General features: G+C 42.9%; 1 protein-coding gene across 3 annotated transcripts in view; it reads left to right on the top strand.

The window, feature by feature from the left end:
* EPS8L2 (EPS8 like 2) overlaps window positions 1-18034 on the top strand; it is a 97315-nt gene that overhangs the window by 57398 nt on the left and 21883 nt on the right. The window contains exons 4-8 of one of the 3 annotated variants that reach the window (XM_035122136.2): window positions 5733-5797; window positions 9872-10033; window positions 10833-10982; window positions 11487-11566; window positions 13143-13288. In XM_035122136.2, coding sequence (XP_034978027.1) covers window positions 5733-5797; window positions 9872-10033; window positions 10833-10982; window positions 11487-11566; window positions 13143-13288 — 603 coding nt within the window. The remainder of the gene's footprint in view (window positions 1-5732; window positions 5798-9871; window positions 10034-10832; window positions 10983-11486; window positions 11567-13142; window positions 13289-18034) is intronic. The other 2 variants (XM_035122154.2, XM_035122161.2) reach the window with 2 other exon arrangements.

The raw sequence follows: 18034 nt of genomic DNA, 5'->3' as shown, positions 1-18034 counted from the left end.
ATAATAATAATAATAATAATAATATAATTTTATTTATACCCCGCCCTTCCCAGTCAAGGCTGGGCTCAGGGCGGCTAACAACAAAAATATCAAAACAAGCATAAAAGAAACAATTCAATTAAAATACAGATTAAATACAATTTTAAAATTCAATTTTAAAATGGGAATATACAAGTGGAACCTCATTTAAATATCTGTAGGATAAAACCTTAGCTGGTTATATGAACAAACCACTCACTCTTGGGGGCCGGGGGGCCTTCTTTTATTTTGGCATGCTTTAATTTTTAATTTTAATTTTTATGGCTGAGGCCTCACAAGATGAAAGTGGCTTAGGTCTCTCTTGACCTCCGAGAGGTCCTGGGAACTAGACTTTCAGGAACTTTTAACAATGTAAATAGAACATAGCATGTAAATAGAGCATAGCATGAAGTTAGTGTATTGCAGTGACCTAGGAACCAACAGACTCTGGTCTTCAAGATAACCTTTATTAACTATAAGTTTATGAAATCTAATTCACAGGCATAACTTGTACCCTTTCAGCTGGCTAATCTAGGACAAGGACCAAGGGGTCAGAGAAGGAATGTTTATATTCTCATGGGTGTACTGTTCATTCACAGGTGATAGTTGTTCTTCTCCATTGTTATTTGTTTGAGTTATTTCATTCCAAATCTCAAAGGCTCTTTCAGTTGCATGATGAAATGCAGGCAGAAAATCTACTGCTTTGGAGCTATTTCCACATTCCCCCCCTTTCTTTTTAAAATAAATCCACATTTACTAGTTGGATGCAGAGGAATGGTGGGAGGAACCAACTGGGGAACAACCAAGAGAAGAAGGCTCAGGGCTCAGGGAGTGGTGGTTGGACAACCATGAGTGGTCAGAGGGGAAAAAGGGAGAAAATTGGGAGAAGAGGAAGGTGGAGGTGGCAGAAGCTGAAGAGGTAACGGCTTAGTGAGCTGGGAGAGTCTGTGGCAGAGAAAAGTCCAGAATCAGAGGCAGAAGCTGAAACAGGAGAGTGGGCAGATGGAGGCCAAGAGGCAGATATGAACCAGACTGTTGAAGAGTCACGGGTATATCCCCCTCCTGCTGCAACAAGCTCCCCTCCCCCTTTGTCTCCCAGAAAGCAATTTCCCCTAATATAATGTATATTTGTATGTTATTTTTATGCATACTTTAGTATCTGCATTCTTAATATGTGCATTATATTATCCCTACTCCTCAATTGATAGCCAGTCTTCACAGGTGTGCTTCCTGATGATGATGTGAAATCTGGGAATACAGGTATAAATTATGAATGGTTTTATTCCATGCACTTGGGAGCAACTCCAACTTATTTCAGTGGGACTTGTATCTGAAGAGTATGATACTACATAGGACTGAGCTGTTAATTTAGAATTAAAATCAGTCTTCATCAGTTCACTTCAAAGCCTGTGGGCAGAATCTTTCATCTTATTCTATTTTGGTGGCCTCCTATCCTCTTCCTGTGTTCACAGTGTTCCAGCATCAAGAGTAAAGCATGAAAAACATTCTAAACTTGTACTCCCTGTGATAGGCAAAGACATTTACCTTGTGCATCTCACCAGGTTCCAGTCCTTTTTGCCAATTAAATAAATGACTGCCTATTTTTGAGTTTTTTTTATTTTTAAACCTAATCTCTCTCCTCACCTAATTCCATCATCTTCACTAGTCCATAATTAAAGTAAATCTAAGAAACCTGGGGTATGTATTTGCCCTCATTCAAATTATACCCCCTGAATGTAAGCTAAGAGACATGTTTACCATACTGCAGTCTAAATCCTTTATTATTCTAATCCCTTGCTTGGGCTGCTGGCAATATAGAAATTGGTTTTCTGTGACTCTTAAATCTGCAGTAATGTGTTGGTGTGGTTTTGTTTTTGTTTTAATTTGTTTTAATATGATGCAAACTGATTTGAACTGATGAAAAAGCTCTGTACTGTAGAAATATTTTAATTTTAAAAAATAACAATAAAGGGCAGGATTCACTAAGGAGCCCCATCAGCTGAAGCAGTGCCCAAGAGCTTTCACTTGTACAACAGGGCTTTTCTCCTCTCCTCTCCTCTCCTCTCCTCTCCTCATACCCCTGAAATTGGCTCTGGTGGGGTCCAGAGAACCTTCAGAACATCTTCCTGGAGGAGGACAAGGGGGGGGTCATTCCATCTGGAAAGCTGCAATGCTTGCATAGATGGAAAAAAATGTAAAAGCCCAAAGTGGAATCCCACCCATAGCAACTAAAGCTGCAATCCTATACTAACTTGTCTGACCATAAGCCCCCTTGAATTCACTGGACAATGTACTGTACAAGATTACACTGTAAGCTTCGGGAACTGTTCTTAAAAGATCTGAGCTACCTACGTAGCAGCTTGGGGTTCACTTAGCTCACATAGTAGCTTAGCAGACTTGCAAAATGCTTTGCTTTGATCTGGCAAGCCCAGCTCTTGGGAGTTCTTACCTTCATGGCCACATGGATGAGGATCTGCTTTCCAAGCTGGAGTGAGAGGGAGAGCAGCCTTAACAATTAAGTGCCTCGCATTCAAAGTGGGAGTGTTACTATTAGCAGGTCTTCCTATAATTGTGATACAGATTTTGAGGAACTAGGCATGGTTAATCGTCTACCAGCCTCTTAGTGACAGGCATTGACTCTAAAGCCAGGTAATCTTCGCTAGTTTTTACTCTGTAAAAGTTGTGCATGAATGAAATAAAGAAGATAGGAAAATAAAAAACTCCACAAGAGCAGAAAACTATGGACAGTTGTCATGAGGGACTGACTGATCAAGTCTCATTCCCTGATTAATGGAATGCCTAGCCAAAAATTGTTTTGGAGGGTGGAACTCTAGAACGATATTCAACAGTTCTTTACTTGCCTGGTAGTGAGTCCCACTGAACATGACGGGGTTTACTTCTGAGTAGATATGTAAAGGTTGCACTATTAGGAGAGTCTGCTGCAGCCTCAGTCATCTTCATACTGTCAGTATTGTCCAGGAGAGATTCATACACATACAGAAATTTTGATGTGTGCAGTTAAAGTGGGTTTTTTTTTTAATGGACTTTTTGCAATTACAAAAGTGATGGGAAAATGCACTCCATAGTGTGGAATAAACAAATGAATAACAGGAAGATATATAACTATTGTGCAAGCAAATTAGGATGAATGTTCATTGTCCCCACAAACAAATCAGAACAAATGCTGAATAAAGACCAGACATTGTCTAACCTCCACATAAGCTTTGTGTAAGCAAATCAGGACAAATGCTCAATAAACAAGTCATCTGGGGAGCCCCTTGTGAGCCAGAAATGGGATCTTTTAGAGTACAAGCAATGGTTCTTAGGTTTTTCTTTTTTAAAATGCTGCAGCCCTACACTCTGTGGTATTCTGCATTAGAGCACATGGGCTTGTCGATCAGAAGGTTGGTGGTTTGAATCCCCGCGACGGGGTGAGCTCCCATTGTTCGGTCCCAGCTCCTGCCAACCTAGCAGTTCTAAAGCACGTCAAAGTGCAAGTAGATAACTAGGTACCACTACAGCGGGAAGGTAAACGGCATTTCCATGTGCTGCTCTGGTTCGCCAGAAGCGGCTTTGTCATGCTGGCCACAGGACCCAGAAGCTGTATGCCGGCTCCCTTGGCCAATAACGCGAGATGAGCCCTGCAACCCCAGAGTCGGTTACAACTGGACCTAATGGTGAGGGGTACCTTTTATCCCTCCCCTACTTTGCATGTGGTTATTTTTAGCCTTATAGTACAACCCAGATGAACAGAAGAACCAAATCTTCATCAGAGGGGTCTTGTGATATTTCCCCTCTTAGCCAACCTGCATTGTTGTGTAAGAAAGATTTGTCATGCCACAGAGAGGGCTGTTCAAGAAACACAAGCCCAAAGTCCCCTTGGCAAATGGTGTGTGTGTGTGTGGAGACTTGTGCAGTTCTTTGGATCTTGATCTAAGTACCTGAATTTAACCAGGTTTATCAGGCTTTAACTGGTTTAATCCAGCCACTTTTGCTTAACTGTTTTGCTTAGCAAACCATTCCTGTAACATCAGTTCCTCCCAGTAGGAATTGCTGAGCAAAAACATTCTTGTGTGTTCCTTCTCCCATTCTGTTGTCCTAATGTCCTACTCTTTCCCTCCCTCAACCCTCCTGCTGTCAAGTTATGATTCAAATACCTCTCCTACTTATATTGGTACTGAGCACTGGGGGTTTTTATAATTTATTTTTATGTTTATGTGCAGCACAGGGCTATGTACAACAAACATAAAACCATAACACAAACATCAGTACAAATATAACACTAAAAATAAATATTAACAACTCAGTACAGCGCATACTTAAATATTGTTGTTAAAGGTTAAGCATCCCATTATCAGCCTACACAGAATCAAAGATAAATAAAAATGCTTTTAATTGATGGTTGAAGACCAACAATGAGGGTTACAGACCATGATCTCTCTGGGGGAGATCATTCCAGGGTGAGGGCCCCACCATGCAGACCTCTCCTGGACCGATCTTAAGCATCAACTGTTTCATGGCTTTTGTTTGGGGCAATGTGACTGGGACTTGTGTGTATTTGAGGTTCTACTTAGACTATAGTTTTTCTGAGAAGTACAAGTGACATGCTAAAAGTTATTTATTTCCCACTGTACACACACTATTTTTTCTTTCCCATTATATTATTTATTTGTTTCTCACTTTCCTGTTATTTAAGCCGCTTATAGTCAAGGAACCGGTAGAAATCCTCTTACTGGTGGCCTTTGAAATCATGGCAACGTGCTTGACTGCCTGTGCAATAAAAATGAGAATGCTGTTAATAACGTATTGCTAGCAGTGTTTGATTAATGCAATAAATGTGAAGGGGAAGGGAAGAAACCAAAGAGCCTATCTGTGTAAGTTATAGCTGGGCATAAGGATCAAGCAAACATTAAAATGGGGGGCAAACGTGGGATTCCTAACTTTGTTTATCCCTTATAACATTATTGTGAGAACAATGTGTTCAAGTGGGGGGAGGTATACAGAGTGGAAAATCGGCAAGCTGGAGATAATACTCAGGTAGATGGACTGACATAGTAAAAGCCATTTTCACCTATTTATGTGGTTATCACACTTTCTGTAGTAACAGGGCCTTGAAGAGGCAGTTTATACCCTGAAACCAGAAGTGAGCCCAGTGTTAAAGGTGGTGGTGTTTGTCTTAAATGTCCCAAATTCCTGCCCACCGTACCTCCTCTGTTAGAGCTCTCCTGTCCACAGTCTCCATAATCTCAGCAGCCTGCTTTGTACAGCTGCTGGTCCTCTTAGCCTGGGTTGAAGCTCTGACCAGCAGTGAGTCTCTAAGGTCTTATGCAGGTATCTTTCCCAGCCCTGTTGCCTCAGATTCTTTGACATGAAAAATGCCTGTAGTGAAAGGGATGCCTTACAAGAGAGCCATGATGCCCCCAGGGCCGGCTCTAGGTAGAGTCCTGGTGGCGCGGGGCGCCTGGCTGGTAGGTAGGGCGCTGCGCGGCAAAGCCGCGCGGAAGCCATGCTAAGCCCTGCGAGGGCGGGGGCGCCGGAGCGATCCCCGCCCCTCAGCGCCAGGGCGGCCGACCTGCTCGAGACTGCGCTGGATGCCCCTCTCTTTGTAGGGTTGGGACCACACATATCCCAAGATGATGTCTAGCTTGGGCCTTACTCTGCCAATCAATTGCCGTAAAAACTAAGCCTCATTTCATTTCATTTCCTTTCCGCAGAGCAGAGGAAGAAGTATTCCAACTCTAACGTCATTATGCATGAGACGTCACAGTACCATGTACAGGTGAGTCAGGGAAACTCATATGAATGAGCAATAAATTGCATAGAATTAGAAATGATACTGATATTGCACCATTTATAGGAGGACATTGATCCTTCTAGTTACATTTTTATAATCATGCTTCCTGGGTCATATGCCAGAAGACTTATTACAAACAAGCAGTAGAACCCCAATGCATCATGTGCTGGAGTTACTGGAAGTTGGTAATGACTCTTGATCTTTGCCCTGCTTTCCCTTCGCTCAGGTGCTGGGGAAAATGTTCACTGATTTCCTCTTCCCAGTGGCCTTGCAGAGATTACCTAGATCAGTGTTTCTCATGTGCTTGGGTAATTTTAGGCTCTGTACTTAATAGCCTCTCAAGGAGGCCCTTCTTTAAATGGTGATGTGCATGGCTTTGCTTTCTTAAAAATGTGACGGGGGGGGGCCACACAAGCAACACACGGGCAGGGGTGCCAATGGGGGGGGCAAGTAATTGATCACATGATGGGGCACATCATTTGAATGGCAATGACCATTCAACTTACAAATCATCATCATCAATGTCAAAGTCAAGGAGTGCTGAATGACAATGAGTTCTTACATATGTAATTTTCTTCCACATGTGGCTTAGTCACAATGTAGGTCATTTAGTACCTGGAGATGTGAATATCTGGGGTGTGTTGCCTTTGGGGAGGCAGAGGGAAAACAGGTTTCCCTCCCCCTCCAATCAAGGCCTGACATGCAATAACTTGAAATTCTCTTGCAGGAAGGGAATTGGAAAGAAAACTGATAAAAGACGGTCTTTTTCAAAATGAGTGAAATGATGTTCAAGTAGTGTTTTAAAATAATATTGCTACACGTGTATATACACTGCCACAAACCTTCTTGAGCCAAGACACTGTGGTAGTAATGTTAGTGGTAATAGTTATGCTGCTGTATTTGTCTGGATTAGAATTTAAGCAGGACTTGGGAAAATATCTGTAAAATATCCTGTGAATGTAAGAAGCTGGGCTGTATTGCATAAAATAGTTTTTTTTAAAAAAAAAATCAAACCAGTTTTAGCTACTCTGACTGGCAGCAGTAGCTCCCCCAAAGATCCTTTCCAGGGCTGCCCTTTGAGGGCCAATCTAGCTATGTCCTTATGTGCATCTTTACGTAATTTGCAGGTGTTTTAAAATCAAATTGCATTAGTTGTATGTATTTATGGATCAAAACTAGGGTTTCCATACATCCAGAACTTCCTGGACATATCCGGAATACTGCAGTCAGAAGCAGCGTCTGGGCAGAAATCGCTAGAATGTCCGGGAAAATCTGGGTGTATGGCAACCCATGTTGGCAGTGTCATTTTTGGCGATTTTCCTTTAAAATAGCTCAAAAACTCGACAACAATGAAGTTCAAAAACTTTTCCCAAAAAACCTCAACAACTTTTCTGTCCTTTCCTCTTCTGCTGAGATTCTAAAGAAGATTCCTCTTCTGAAGCTCATATTTGCTTTGCAGGAAATTCCCCGCTGGAGCCATTGGTGGATAACAATTAGACCCAGGCAGCCAGCTGATGCTATTTTAAAGATGCATTTAACATCACTAGTTTGACCCTGAGACCCTTGTAACTGAAAATGCTGTGCATTAATTAACAAATATGGCATAAACTAGCTTTCCCCAACCATATTCCCTCCATGTGTTTTGGACTACAAGCCCCATCAGTCCTGACCACCATCAGGGCACCAGGTTGGGGAAGGCATGTGCAGACTGTGTTCACAGGTTTGTGTGAACATGTGAATGAAAGGTGATGGGACTGCCAGCTGCTATCCCTTTCCTGTTTACACATTCATTCTACATGGATGAAAGCACAAACGCTCCACTTGTTTAGATTGCATGTTTAAAAACTACTCTGTCCAAAACGGGCAAATAATAAACTGGTCCCACACATTTAAGAAAAGGGAGCAGATGGTATAGCACCTAGGAAGACTGGAGCTGTATTTCCTTCCTTTTAAAGAAATCAAACACTGGACATATTCTTTGCAACTAAGCAATAAAATCATTGCAGTCACTTCCACTGGAAAGTAGACTTTACTCTCTCCTGCAACTAGAATGCATTTTGATCTCTGTTAATTATGGTTGCTTAGCTGTAAGCTGTTCTTTCCCCTTGAACTTTAGTCAAAGCAAGTGTGATAGCTGTCAAATTGGCAGTTTGTTCACACACATAGATATGCATCAGTATCTATAGAGACAGATATTTACCAAACAGCATGTTTTTTAATCTTCCTTTCTGTGCAAGTTTGTTGTTAGATTTTTGACTTTGTCAGTAAGCAATAAAGGGTTACATCTTTGCATGACCAGGAGGAAGCCTGCACATCGTATGTTTTCCTCTCCCTGTAGCCTTATGCACCCTGCAGAAATCCTCTCTAGGTAGTCAGGGGGACATGCCAAACATTATGGGCTGTGTCTTATGAGGCATCACCAAAAACTAGATGGAGGAATCTTGTTGCAGTGGAACACAAAATCTCTCCACTCAGTTCATGATGATTCCATGCCACCACCCTATATGACACAGCCAATAATTCTTGGTACATTCCTCTTACCTTTTGGAGAGGCTTTGGGGAAAGATCTGTTGTGCAAGCTTGCTTTCTGTGCATGTTGGATACTACTCTAAAATAGCAGCGATCATTATCTTCCTCTGTTGGCCCTCATGAAGCTGCTGGTAGATGGAAATGACAGCTCCATGTGCGCATAGCAGTTGTGCACAGACCACCGCCAACCGCAGCAGCCCTAAGAGTGCCAATCGTGCTCTAACAATTCAAAGGTCAACTATATGTTACATCATTTTAATGCACCAACCTGCAGTAAGACATCCTGATGTGCCCTATCCTATCACAATGCCTCCTTGGGAAGGGGACCCAGTCTTTTGGGTTTCCAAAATGGTGTATGTTTCAGGACCGAGGGAAGAAAGCAGTTCAGGGTGTCAGCTTCTGTTGTCAGAATAGGATGGAGGGAAGGAATGTGTGAAACTGAATGATTGGAGAAGAGTTTCCCAAAGCTGGGGCAAGCTGTTTCCTTTGTGGTAGATACTGAAGGCATGGATTAAGTATAATGTGAAAAAGGCAAATGTGCTCTCTTGCACTTGTTTCATGCTTCCCTCTGCTGGCTGATAAAACCACAGAGGGAAGTATTATGTGATTTTTACTGAGTCCAGGAAGAACAGCTGTTCAGGCTGGCAACAATGGCAAGCAAAGAGAGATTAGTAAAACACAGTCTTTTATGTGTACATCCTTGCACTGCCCAGTGGCATTGCAGTGTTGCTTGGTCATGGCATTGTTATCAATACAAACCATACAAGAGCAGCCTGTGCATGAAGATCCTGAGGTCTAGAGATCATTTCATGTTATAAAAGCTGAATGCTTTCTTAACCAGGACAACAGGTTTAGAGCTGAGCTGGAAATGACTGCAAGTACAATCATGCCTGGCTGGCTTTCTACTGCCTGGAGAAAGCTACATTCCTAGCACTGGCACAAACACACAACTATGCAGTGTGGAGAGATGGAACTAAGAATGGATCAATGCACACCATTACATTGTTTAGGTGTGTGCCTAATGCTGTTTTAATTGTACACCTAACAATGGGACATGCCAATGCAATCAACACATGTTTACACGTATGTGCTTACAAGCAGGTACATGATGAGGGAGCCAGCATTGGTCTGCAGGCCAAGTGTACTCTGTAGAAAGTCCAGTTTTGATGCCTCATAATGTGATTTTTATATATGTACTGGAATTATCATCATCATCATTAGAAATTGTTTTGTTCACTGCTGTCAATCAAAGCAATCAAAGGAAGGTAGACCTGTAGGAAACATTTCTGTTTGTAACCACACCACAGAATCGGGGGTTGACCAGGCACTACTGTGCAGTTGTATGTGGAAAGAGTAAAAATCCATGTTGCTATTAGCTGCATTTGTTATGCAAGCAGGTGAGACTCCAACATAGTGACTGCATGAATTTTCTGAATTTTCAGCTCATATGGATTAAAATGGCTTGTGACGTCCTGCTTAATCGGAATGCTTTCCTTTCACCCTGCCCACCATTGTTTTCCCCCTTTACAGCATTTAGCCACCTTCATCATGGATAAGAGTGAGGCCATTGTAACAGTGGACGATGCCATCAGGAAACTCAAACAGCTGACTTCCAAAGAGAAGATCTGGGCCCAAGAGATGCTGTTGCAAGTGAATGACAAATCCATCCGACTGCTGGACTGTGAAACTCAGGTAAGCAGTAATTCACTATTCACATAACAAAAGCTCCCATAGAGATAACAAAATTTTGAAAAGTAGGGGGCCCATGCCTTGGCTTTTGCCAAGCATGTAAACTGGGAGATCTCCCACAAGACTCTCTGGCTGCATATACACCATACATTTAAAGCACCCTCCCCCCCTCAAAAAATCTAGGGAACTGTAGATTTTTACACAGCTGAAATTCGCAGCACCCTTCACAAACTGCAGTTCCTAGGATTCTCTGGGGGAAATCATGTAATTGCATGTACACTGTCTACTAATTTTGCTGCCACAAATGAACATGGCTACACCTGTGGGAACAGCTTCTGTAGTGTTCCAGTTCCTATTTCTGGCTGGGATTTGATAGAGTATGTTACTCATGCACACAAATTGTCTTTGCAAACATAGAAGTGACAAGTCTTTAAGACATTGTATTTTTACATGATGCTCAAGATTGATAGCAAAGGGAGGAGGCAATATAATGAAGTTTTGTTGGCCTCCTTACAAAAAATTTGCCTCTCTTTCCTACCAGCTAAGAAACGCCCAGAAACTTCACATGTGCCAGCAACAATTTTGTCCAACTGCCTTCATGCAGCTGTAGCTACTAATGGATTTAAAGTACTGTACACTGAGTGAATCAGATGCCATCATTTTCATTGCCCTTTTCCCCCAGAAATGGTTATTACAATGAATAAATGTAGCTTGTAACTAAATGTGTGTGTGTGTGTGTCTGTCTGTCTGTCTGTCTGTCTGTCTGTCTGTCTGTCTGTCTTGTCTCTGATTTGTCTTTCAGGAAGAGCTAGAGGACTTCCTTCTGCCAACAGTCCAGCTCTGCCAAACTGTGCTGAATCAGATGCGGTACTCATCCATACTCCTGCTAGTGTGTCAAGACTCAGAGCAGCACAAGCCTGACATTCATTTCTTTAACTGCGATGAGGTGGAGGTAAACAAGGGTGGGGAAGGGAGGGGAGGTAAAAACAACATGGTATATTTCAGCAGCTTGGTGCTAGATGAGAAAATGTTGGTGCGCAAGTATGACTGCACTGTGACCGTGTTCCAGCTCTGCAGCCACACACAAGCAAGGATCGCCTGTTGTCAGTATTAGCAGAGAAAAGCATTTCTTCCATCTGCAGTGCTTAATGTGCAAGGGAAGGGATGTACATACAGAAAACTCTTGATGGCAGCCAAGGACTGCCGTGCAAAGCTTTTGCGGGAGTGAATCCCACAAAAACTTTGCAATCACATATGGAACTGTGATTTCCAGTGTCTTTGTAGCTGCAAAGCTAAAACAAAACAAAACCAACCACACAGAGCATAGTACAATGAAACATTTTTTAATGCAGCATTTGTTTATAAGACCTAGTTCCATTTGCATTCTTACATGCATTCTTAAATTTCTGCCATGAGCCATTTCTTCTCTTGAGACCAACCTGATCTTGTGTTTTAGGCAGAGATGGTACATGAGGACATAGAAAGTGCACTTGCTGACCATAAGTTTGGAAAGAAGATACGGCCACAAACTCTCAAGTAAGTGGGTGCTGTGGACAGGCAGGCTCCAGCAAGTAAACTGGGAAGAAGCTTCGCTTGCCCTACTCTGCAGAAGTCACAAAGCTCATGATCCACCCTTAGTTTAATTTCCTGCTCCTTTCAAGTTTTTGAAGTACTAGGTGTGTCCCTTGGAGATGAACACATTAGGATTAAAGGACAGTAAAATTAGGCACAGCCTTGTGAAATTTTGAGCAACAAGGGCAGAGAAACAAATTATTATTATTATTATTAATAATAATAATACCCCACCCATCTGTCTGGGTTTCCCCTGCCACTCTGGGTGGCTTACAGCATATGTCTGGTGTGCTGCAAACTTCCTCTGGCAGCACAAACTCTTGTTTGTCCAAGGGATTATTTTTGATACCCTAACTTCTAAGGAACATGAGTCATCTTGATGGGTTCCATTTACAGATACAATATCCTGACGATACTAGGATGTGCCCACATTCAATCCTATCATATACTGAAGCAATTCCTCTGTTGTCTTTGAGCTAGACTTCATTGTTTATTTCTTTCTTTCTTTTACTACATGGAAATGGGAATTGTTGGGACTTTAGTGAATGAATGAATTGCATAAATCTCATCTTGGCATGGTTAAGTTCACTCTCTGCTTTACTCATGTTTAAGCAGGGAGATGATGTGGGTAGCACAGGTATCATGCTTAATCCCCATGCCAGCACTACATCTTGCTGTGAGCCAATGGCAGTTGCCTAGGGAAGTACATAATTTACCCATCTCTCCTGTGTGGTCTCCTTGTTTAAACATTACCCAAGCAGTATGGGATGCAACCCCCACAGAAGTGGCAATCCACACCATTAAACCAATATAAAAACAGTTCTGTACAATATTGTCATGGCTGCTGGCCAGCCATTCCCTTTTTAGGTGTATTAGGAAACAATTTATTGATACCGTAGTTGGGAGTCTCCTAGTTTGGTTTCTAATATCTTACTTTAAGGAAGTTGACAGAAGGAAAGTTTCCCATCCACCCTTCCCACTGCAGCCATCTGCATCCCTTCCCCCAAAAAGCTTTACTGAATGTCAGGGTTGGGGTGGGGGCTTCCTTAGCGATGTGGGAAGTGGGAAGCTTCTGCAGGAAGGGGAGAGTCACCCAAAATCAGCCTTGGATTTTAAGTTAGGAAGTTCACAGAGGGAAGTGTCCCCATCTTCTCCTCCATCCAGAATCCCTTTCTGCCCCATCTCACATTGTTGAGGAAGGTTCCCCTGTCCCTTCGGTGCAGCCAGAGTTGATATTCAGGGAACTGCCTAGTTAGTTTGCCTCCACTTATGCTCTGCTGGTGTAGTTGTAAATAAAGGAAAGACCCTGTGTTTCGTTTACCTAAGGAAAATAAACCTGGTAGCTCCTCCCTTGCAACTTTTCACAGGTTAGGAGGGAGTGCATAAAAGTATTATTGGTTGTTGCCAACTGTTTACCCCACACCAGTATCTAGTGTGTTTGGACAGCAGGGATATCATAAATGACTACCCAAATCATTGTAGCTATTAGTCATAGACAGGGTGTCCTGGTAAAAGGAGTGATCCATTGCTTTCCTTGCAGGGTAAACCAAGAGAAGATTAAACAGAGACAATCCATCCTCCCACCACCTCAAGGGCCAGCTCCAATTCCTTTCCAGTATGAAGCAAGAGGCTCACCAAAGAACAACCAGAATCGAGTGGCTCCTCCTTCACAGCATCATGAGCCAGGTATAGAAGGCAGTTGGTGACTAGTTCAGATTGATGACTAATGCAAGCATCTGCTTTGGGTTGTGATTCACCCATGTTGTCCTAACATGATTAGGCATGTGCTGTTTCCCAGTAGAACAGGGAAATCTCTATTCATCTTCATTGATTTCTCCATTTTAACCACTCAGGTGGCAAGCATTTATTTCGCTGTAGTAATTAAAGCAAAGGATCCTTAAACTGAAAAGCATTTTTAATAGCTTGAATAATGCTTATTCATTGTACTAGGTGCTGTATGCATCCAAAGTATATTATAAATGAGACTGAATCCATCCCACCAAGGTTGCATGCATTTCCAACAAAAGTTAATTGTACAAATTTTTCTATGCCAGCCTTTTTCTGTTGGCCCCCAGATGTTTTGTACTATAACTTCCATCCCCAGCCAGTGTTGGGACTGATGGGAGTGGTAGTCCAAAACATCTGAAGGCTACCAGGGTGGGGAAGGTGACGCTATATGATAGCATTCTCAAAAACCTAGAGAATCATCATTTCTGCCTATCACCCCACAGCAATGATAAAGGATGCAGCCATGACTTCTCTCATCGTAGTCCCACTGCCCAGCCTCCTCTCTCCCCCTCCCATACTGCAACATGAGGGTCCTGCTTGCTCCAATGGGTAGGAAGGGAGAGCAGATGACTCTGGGCAGCTTACAGCACATAAAAATGGTAAAACATTAGACATAAAAAAATTCCCGATACAGGGTTGCCTTCAGGTGTCTTCTAAAAGTCAGATAGTTTTTTATTTCCTTGACATCTGATGGGAGGGGGTTCCACAGGGTGGGTGTCACTACCGAGAAGGCCCTCTGCAGTGGCATAGTAATGGGGAGCTGTGAGGGCGTGCCGCCCCGGGCAGCAGGCTGGGCGGGGGGCAGCAGGCTGGACAGGAGGCATATGTACGACGCGGCACTGTGGCAAACCCCGCAAGCAAGCCGAGAAGTGAGGCAGTCTCGCTTGCATCGCCGCCATCGAGGGGAAGCCCTGATGCAAGCAAGACTGCCAGTGCTTCACTCCATGGCTTGCTCGCGGGGTTTGCTGCGCCACCGCACCATATGCCTCCTGTGTGCGCATGTGCCGTGCATCATGATGCATGTGTCATGACGGAAACGGGTTTGCCGCCCCGGGCACCTAGGCAGCTAGCTACGCCACTGGCCCTCTGCCTGGTTCCGTGTAACCTCACTTCTCACAGTGAGGGAACTGCCAGAAGGCCCTCACAGCTGAACGATGGGGGTGGAGGTGCTCCTTCAGGTACGCTCCATCAGGGACGCTGCAAAAGGAAACAATATGTTTCTACCAGCCTGCTGTTTTCATACAGGCTTAAGCACAACTTGATGGCATACAGCTTTTCTCAACATAAGACTATTAGGAAAGACTGGAGAATTTCTACTACAGAATAGCAGAAGGACCAGAGCAGAGATGGCACCATTATTATGTAAACAAAGACACTATGTGTTTTAATAGCTGCATGACAGGCAGCAAAACAGAACACCCTTTAACCCATCATGGAGAGCTCTAGCCAGAGGGAAAGCATTACCTGTTAACATGCAGCTAGTCAGACTGAAGTTAAAAGCATTAAGCCATTCACTGAAGTGAAGGCATGTGTTCTGTATTTATTGTGTACTGCATTAATTCACCTTTGAAAACTTCTTCAAACTGAAAGTCTTAAGCTGCCTTGAACATACTGTATATTGGACCAAAAACATCTTTCCCATAGAAAAAAATTAAATGGTTAAATCTGCTGGTCTCTGATCCTGAACAATATTGTGCTATTTTAAAATCTAGTTTTGCATAATGGAAATAATGTAGAACTGTAATGGGATATGGGTGTTTTGATTATGTTCATATAAGTAACAAATGTCTTTGCTGTGCCATCAATCAGATGGGTACAAAAACCTATCAGCCTGTGGAATCAACTAGTTTCCCAGGTGATGTGTACTTGTGTGTTCCATTAGTTGGTCTCTAAGGTGCTACTGAACTATTCTTTAATTTTTTATTTCAACTGCATCAGACCAACACGGCTACCTACCTGAATCTTGAGCTATGAGTGTAGCAGAGAGAGCCAGTGTGGTATAGTGGTTAAGAGCAGTAGAATTGTAATCTAGTGAACCGGGTTCGCGTCTCCGCTCCTCCACATGCAGCTGCTGGGTGACCTTGGGCTAGTCGCACTTCTCTGAAGTCTCTCAGCCCTGCTCACCTCACAGAGTGTTTGTTGCGGGGGAGGAAGGGAAAGGAGAATGTTAGCCACTTTGAGACTCCTTCGGGTAGTGATAAAGCGGGATATCAAATCCAAACTCTTCTTCTTCTGATTAGCTGCCCACTCAGAAGCGAAAAAGAGAGCAGCCGAAGTTGCACAGAATTTTTTAAAAGACACTCCTCATACTGGCACCCTCAAATTGAAAATTGATGGTCATTGTCTTTTTGAGAAAACTAAAAATACATTGTAAGATTGCTGGTGTTTCCTAGTTAGTTTCCCCCCCCCACCCCAAATATCAGTTTTCACAGCACATTTTGTCAATGTTTTCATATCATACTTACTGACACTAAAACAATTTTTTGCTTTCTGCACTCTGAAAAGATGGAGTTGGACATGTACAGTGGAGAACATTACAGTAATCCTCTGAATGAAAAGTGAGGGCTTGATGCGGCAGCTTCCTCACTAAGGCATACTTAATACCTGCCTGAACGAGTCACTTAATTCCCTGACTTGGAGATGACATGACATGTAGGCAGATGGGTAGTGGCTCAATGTCAGTTGCTCCCATTTTCTGTTTTCTGACTTGTTTGCCCGAATCCTTGCTTCTTGCCACTGAAAAATTATCTAAACCCTTAAATAATTTGTTTCCTTCTCAATCTTACAAATGCAAAGTGGGTGGGTGCGGGAGTGTCTACCAGAAACATTGCATGCACTGTCTCTTGAATTTATGCAGGTTACTTTTACATCTGTCTTTTTGTCCATAGCATGGGGTGCTTACGAACATTCCACCACCCACTTTGAAAAACAAATTGGATTCTGTAGAGGATTGTACAAGTTCCTACAGAGTTCCTCTTGAGTTCTATTTACGTCTGTATAAGACAGCAGTCAGGTAGAAATTCTAGCAGCCCCTGGGGCCATTAGACAGTTCTGTATTTATTTTTGCCTTATTTGTCTTAAACCTGCCCATCCCTCATCATTTTGATCCTTTCTGTGTTACTAGAAGGATGTGAGTGATGGGTGGTACGTTTAGCCTCCCATGTGCCCATGGTTATTCTTCCCTATTGCATTTAAAGCACTAGGGGATCACTTTAACAGCCATGGCTTCCTCCAAAGAATCTCAGCTACTGTAGTTTATTAAGGGTGCTGCAGGTTGTTAGGTAACCTGGATAGAGCTATAATTCTTAGAGTGGTTAAACAATCAATCCCTTTTTCCCAGGGAACTTTGGGAATTGTAGCTCAGGGCAAGGAATTTGGGTCTCCTAGCAACTCTCAGGACAGACCCCAGGATTCTTTGGGGGGGGGAGCTATGACTCTTTAAAGTGGTATAATATTAATTTAAATACATAGTGCAGAAGGGGCCTAAATGCTTTGCAGTTAAGTCTAGGAAGTCATGGGAGGTCAGCGGGACTTGGAAAGTTTTGGGACATGTTGCTTTTTAAAACCTGGCCCTGCTTTTGTGCCCGTAAGAGCAGCCTGGCATGCTCTCTTTCTTCTCTTTGGTGGTCACTCATAGCCAAGTAAGATTGTCTTCCATAAACACGGTTTTAACAATGAGTCTGTAAGTGAATGTGGAAGCCGATTCTGGATCCACATGTCCTTCCGCAGTAGGGACATTGGTTTCCGGGCGGGAGCTGATCACGGTGTGGATTTGCCAAGCATGCCTTCCTCTTAGCACATTTCTCCCTTGTGTCCTAAGTGCGAGTGTCTTCAAAGCCCATGACACCTTTGGTAAAGGCTGTTCTCCAACTGGAGCACTTGCAGGCAAGTGTTTCCCAATTGTTGGTGTTTATACTACATTTTTAAAGATTTGCCTTGAGACAGTCTTTAAACCTCTTTTGTTGACCTCCAGCATTACGCTTTCCATTTTTAAGTTTGGATTTGGCAGCTGATGGGTTTGTTTCTTTTTTTAAGTTTTGCTTAATATCTGTACGTTAGACTCCCACTTAATTCACAAGAGCAGGTGCTGTAATAAAAGTTGGCAGTCTTGGCCTCAAATATACTGGCAATGCAATTGAACCATTGCATACAATCCCATGCTGCTCATGGCTTCTGCTTTTTATTTCTTTCCTGACAGAGCTCCTTACTTATGGCAGAATGTGAATTTTGCATGCTGACACAAATCCGCATTTCTTGCCAAGTTAATCCCTAACCTTGCCTATGGAAAATACAGTGGTACCTCGGTTTATGAACACAATTGGTTCCGGAAGTCTGTTCATAAACGGAAGCATTCATAAACTGAAGCGAACTTTCCCATTGAAAGTAATGGAAAGTGGATTAATCTGTTCCAGACGGTCCGCGGAGTACTTAAACTGAAGCGTTCATAAACTGAAGTGAACTTTCCCATTGAAAGTAATGGAAAGTGGATTAATCCGTTCCAGACGGGTCCGCGGAGTACTCAACCTGAAGCGTACTCAACCCGAAACATGGGTGTAATTGGTTCCGGAAGTCTGTTCATAAACTGAAGCGAACTTTCCCATTGAAAGTAATGGAAAGTGAATGAATCCATTCCAGATTGGTCTG

The sequence above is a fragment of the Zootoca vivipara genome, chromosome 1 (assembly GCF_963506605.1).
Source record: "Zootoca vivipara chromosome 1, rZooViv1.1, whole genome shotgun sequence".
Taxonomy (NCBI): domain Eukaryota; kingdom Metazoa; phylum Chordata; class Lepidosauria; order Squamata; family Lacertidae; genus Zootoca; species Zootoca vivipara.
Note: the sequence above shows the minus strand (reverse complement) of the source record. Positions and strands in the feature narration are given on the sequence as shown.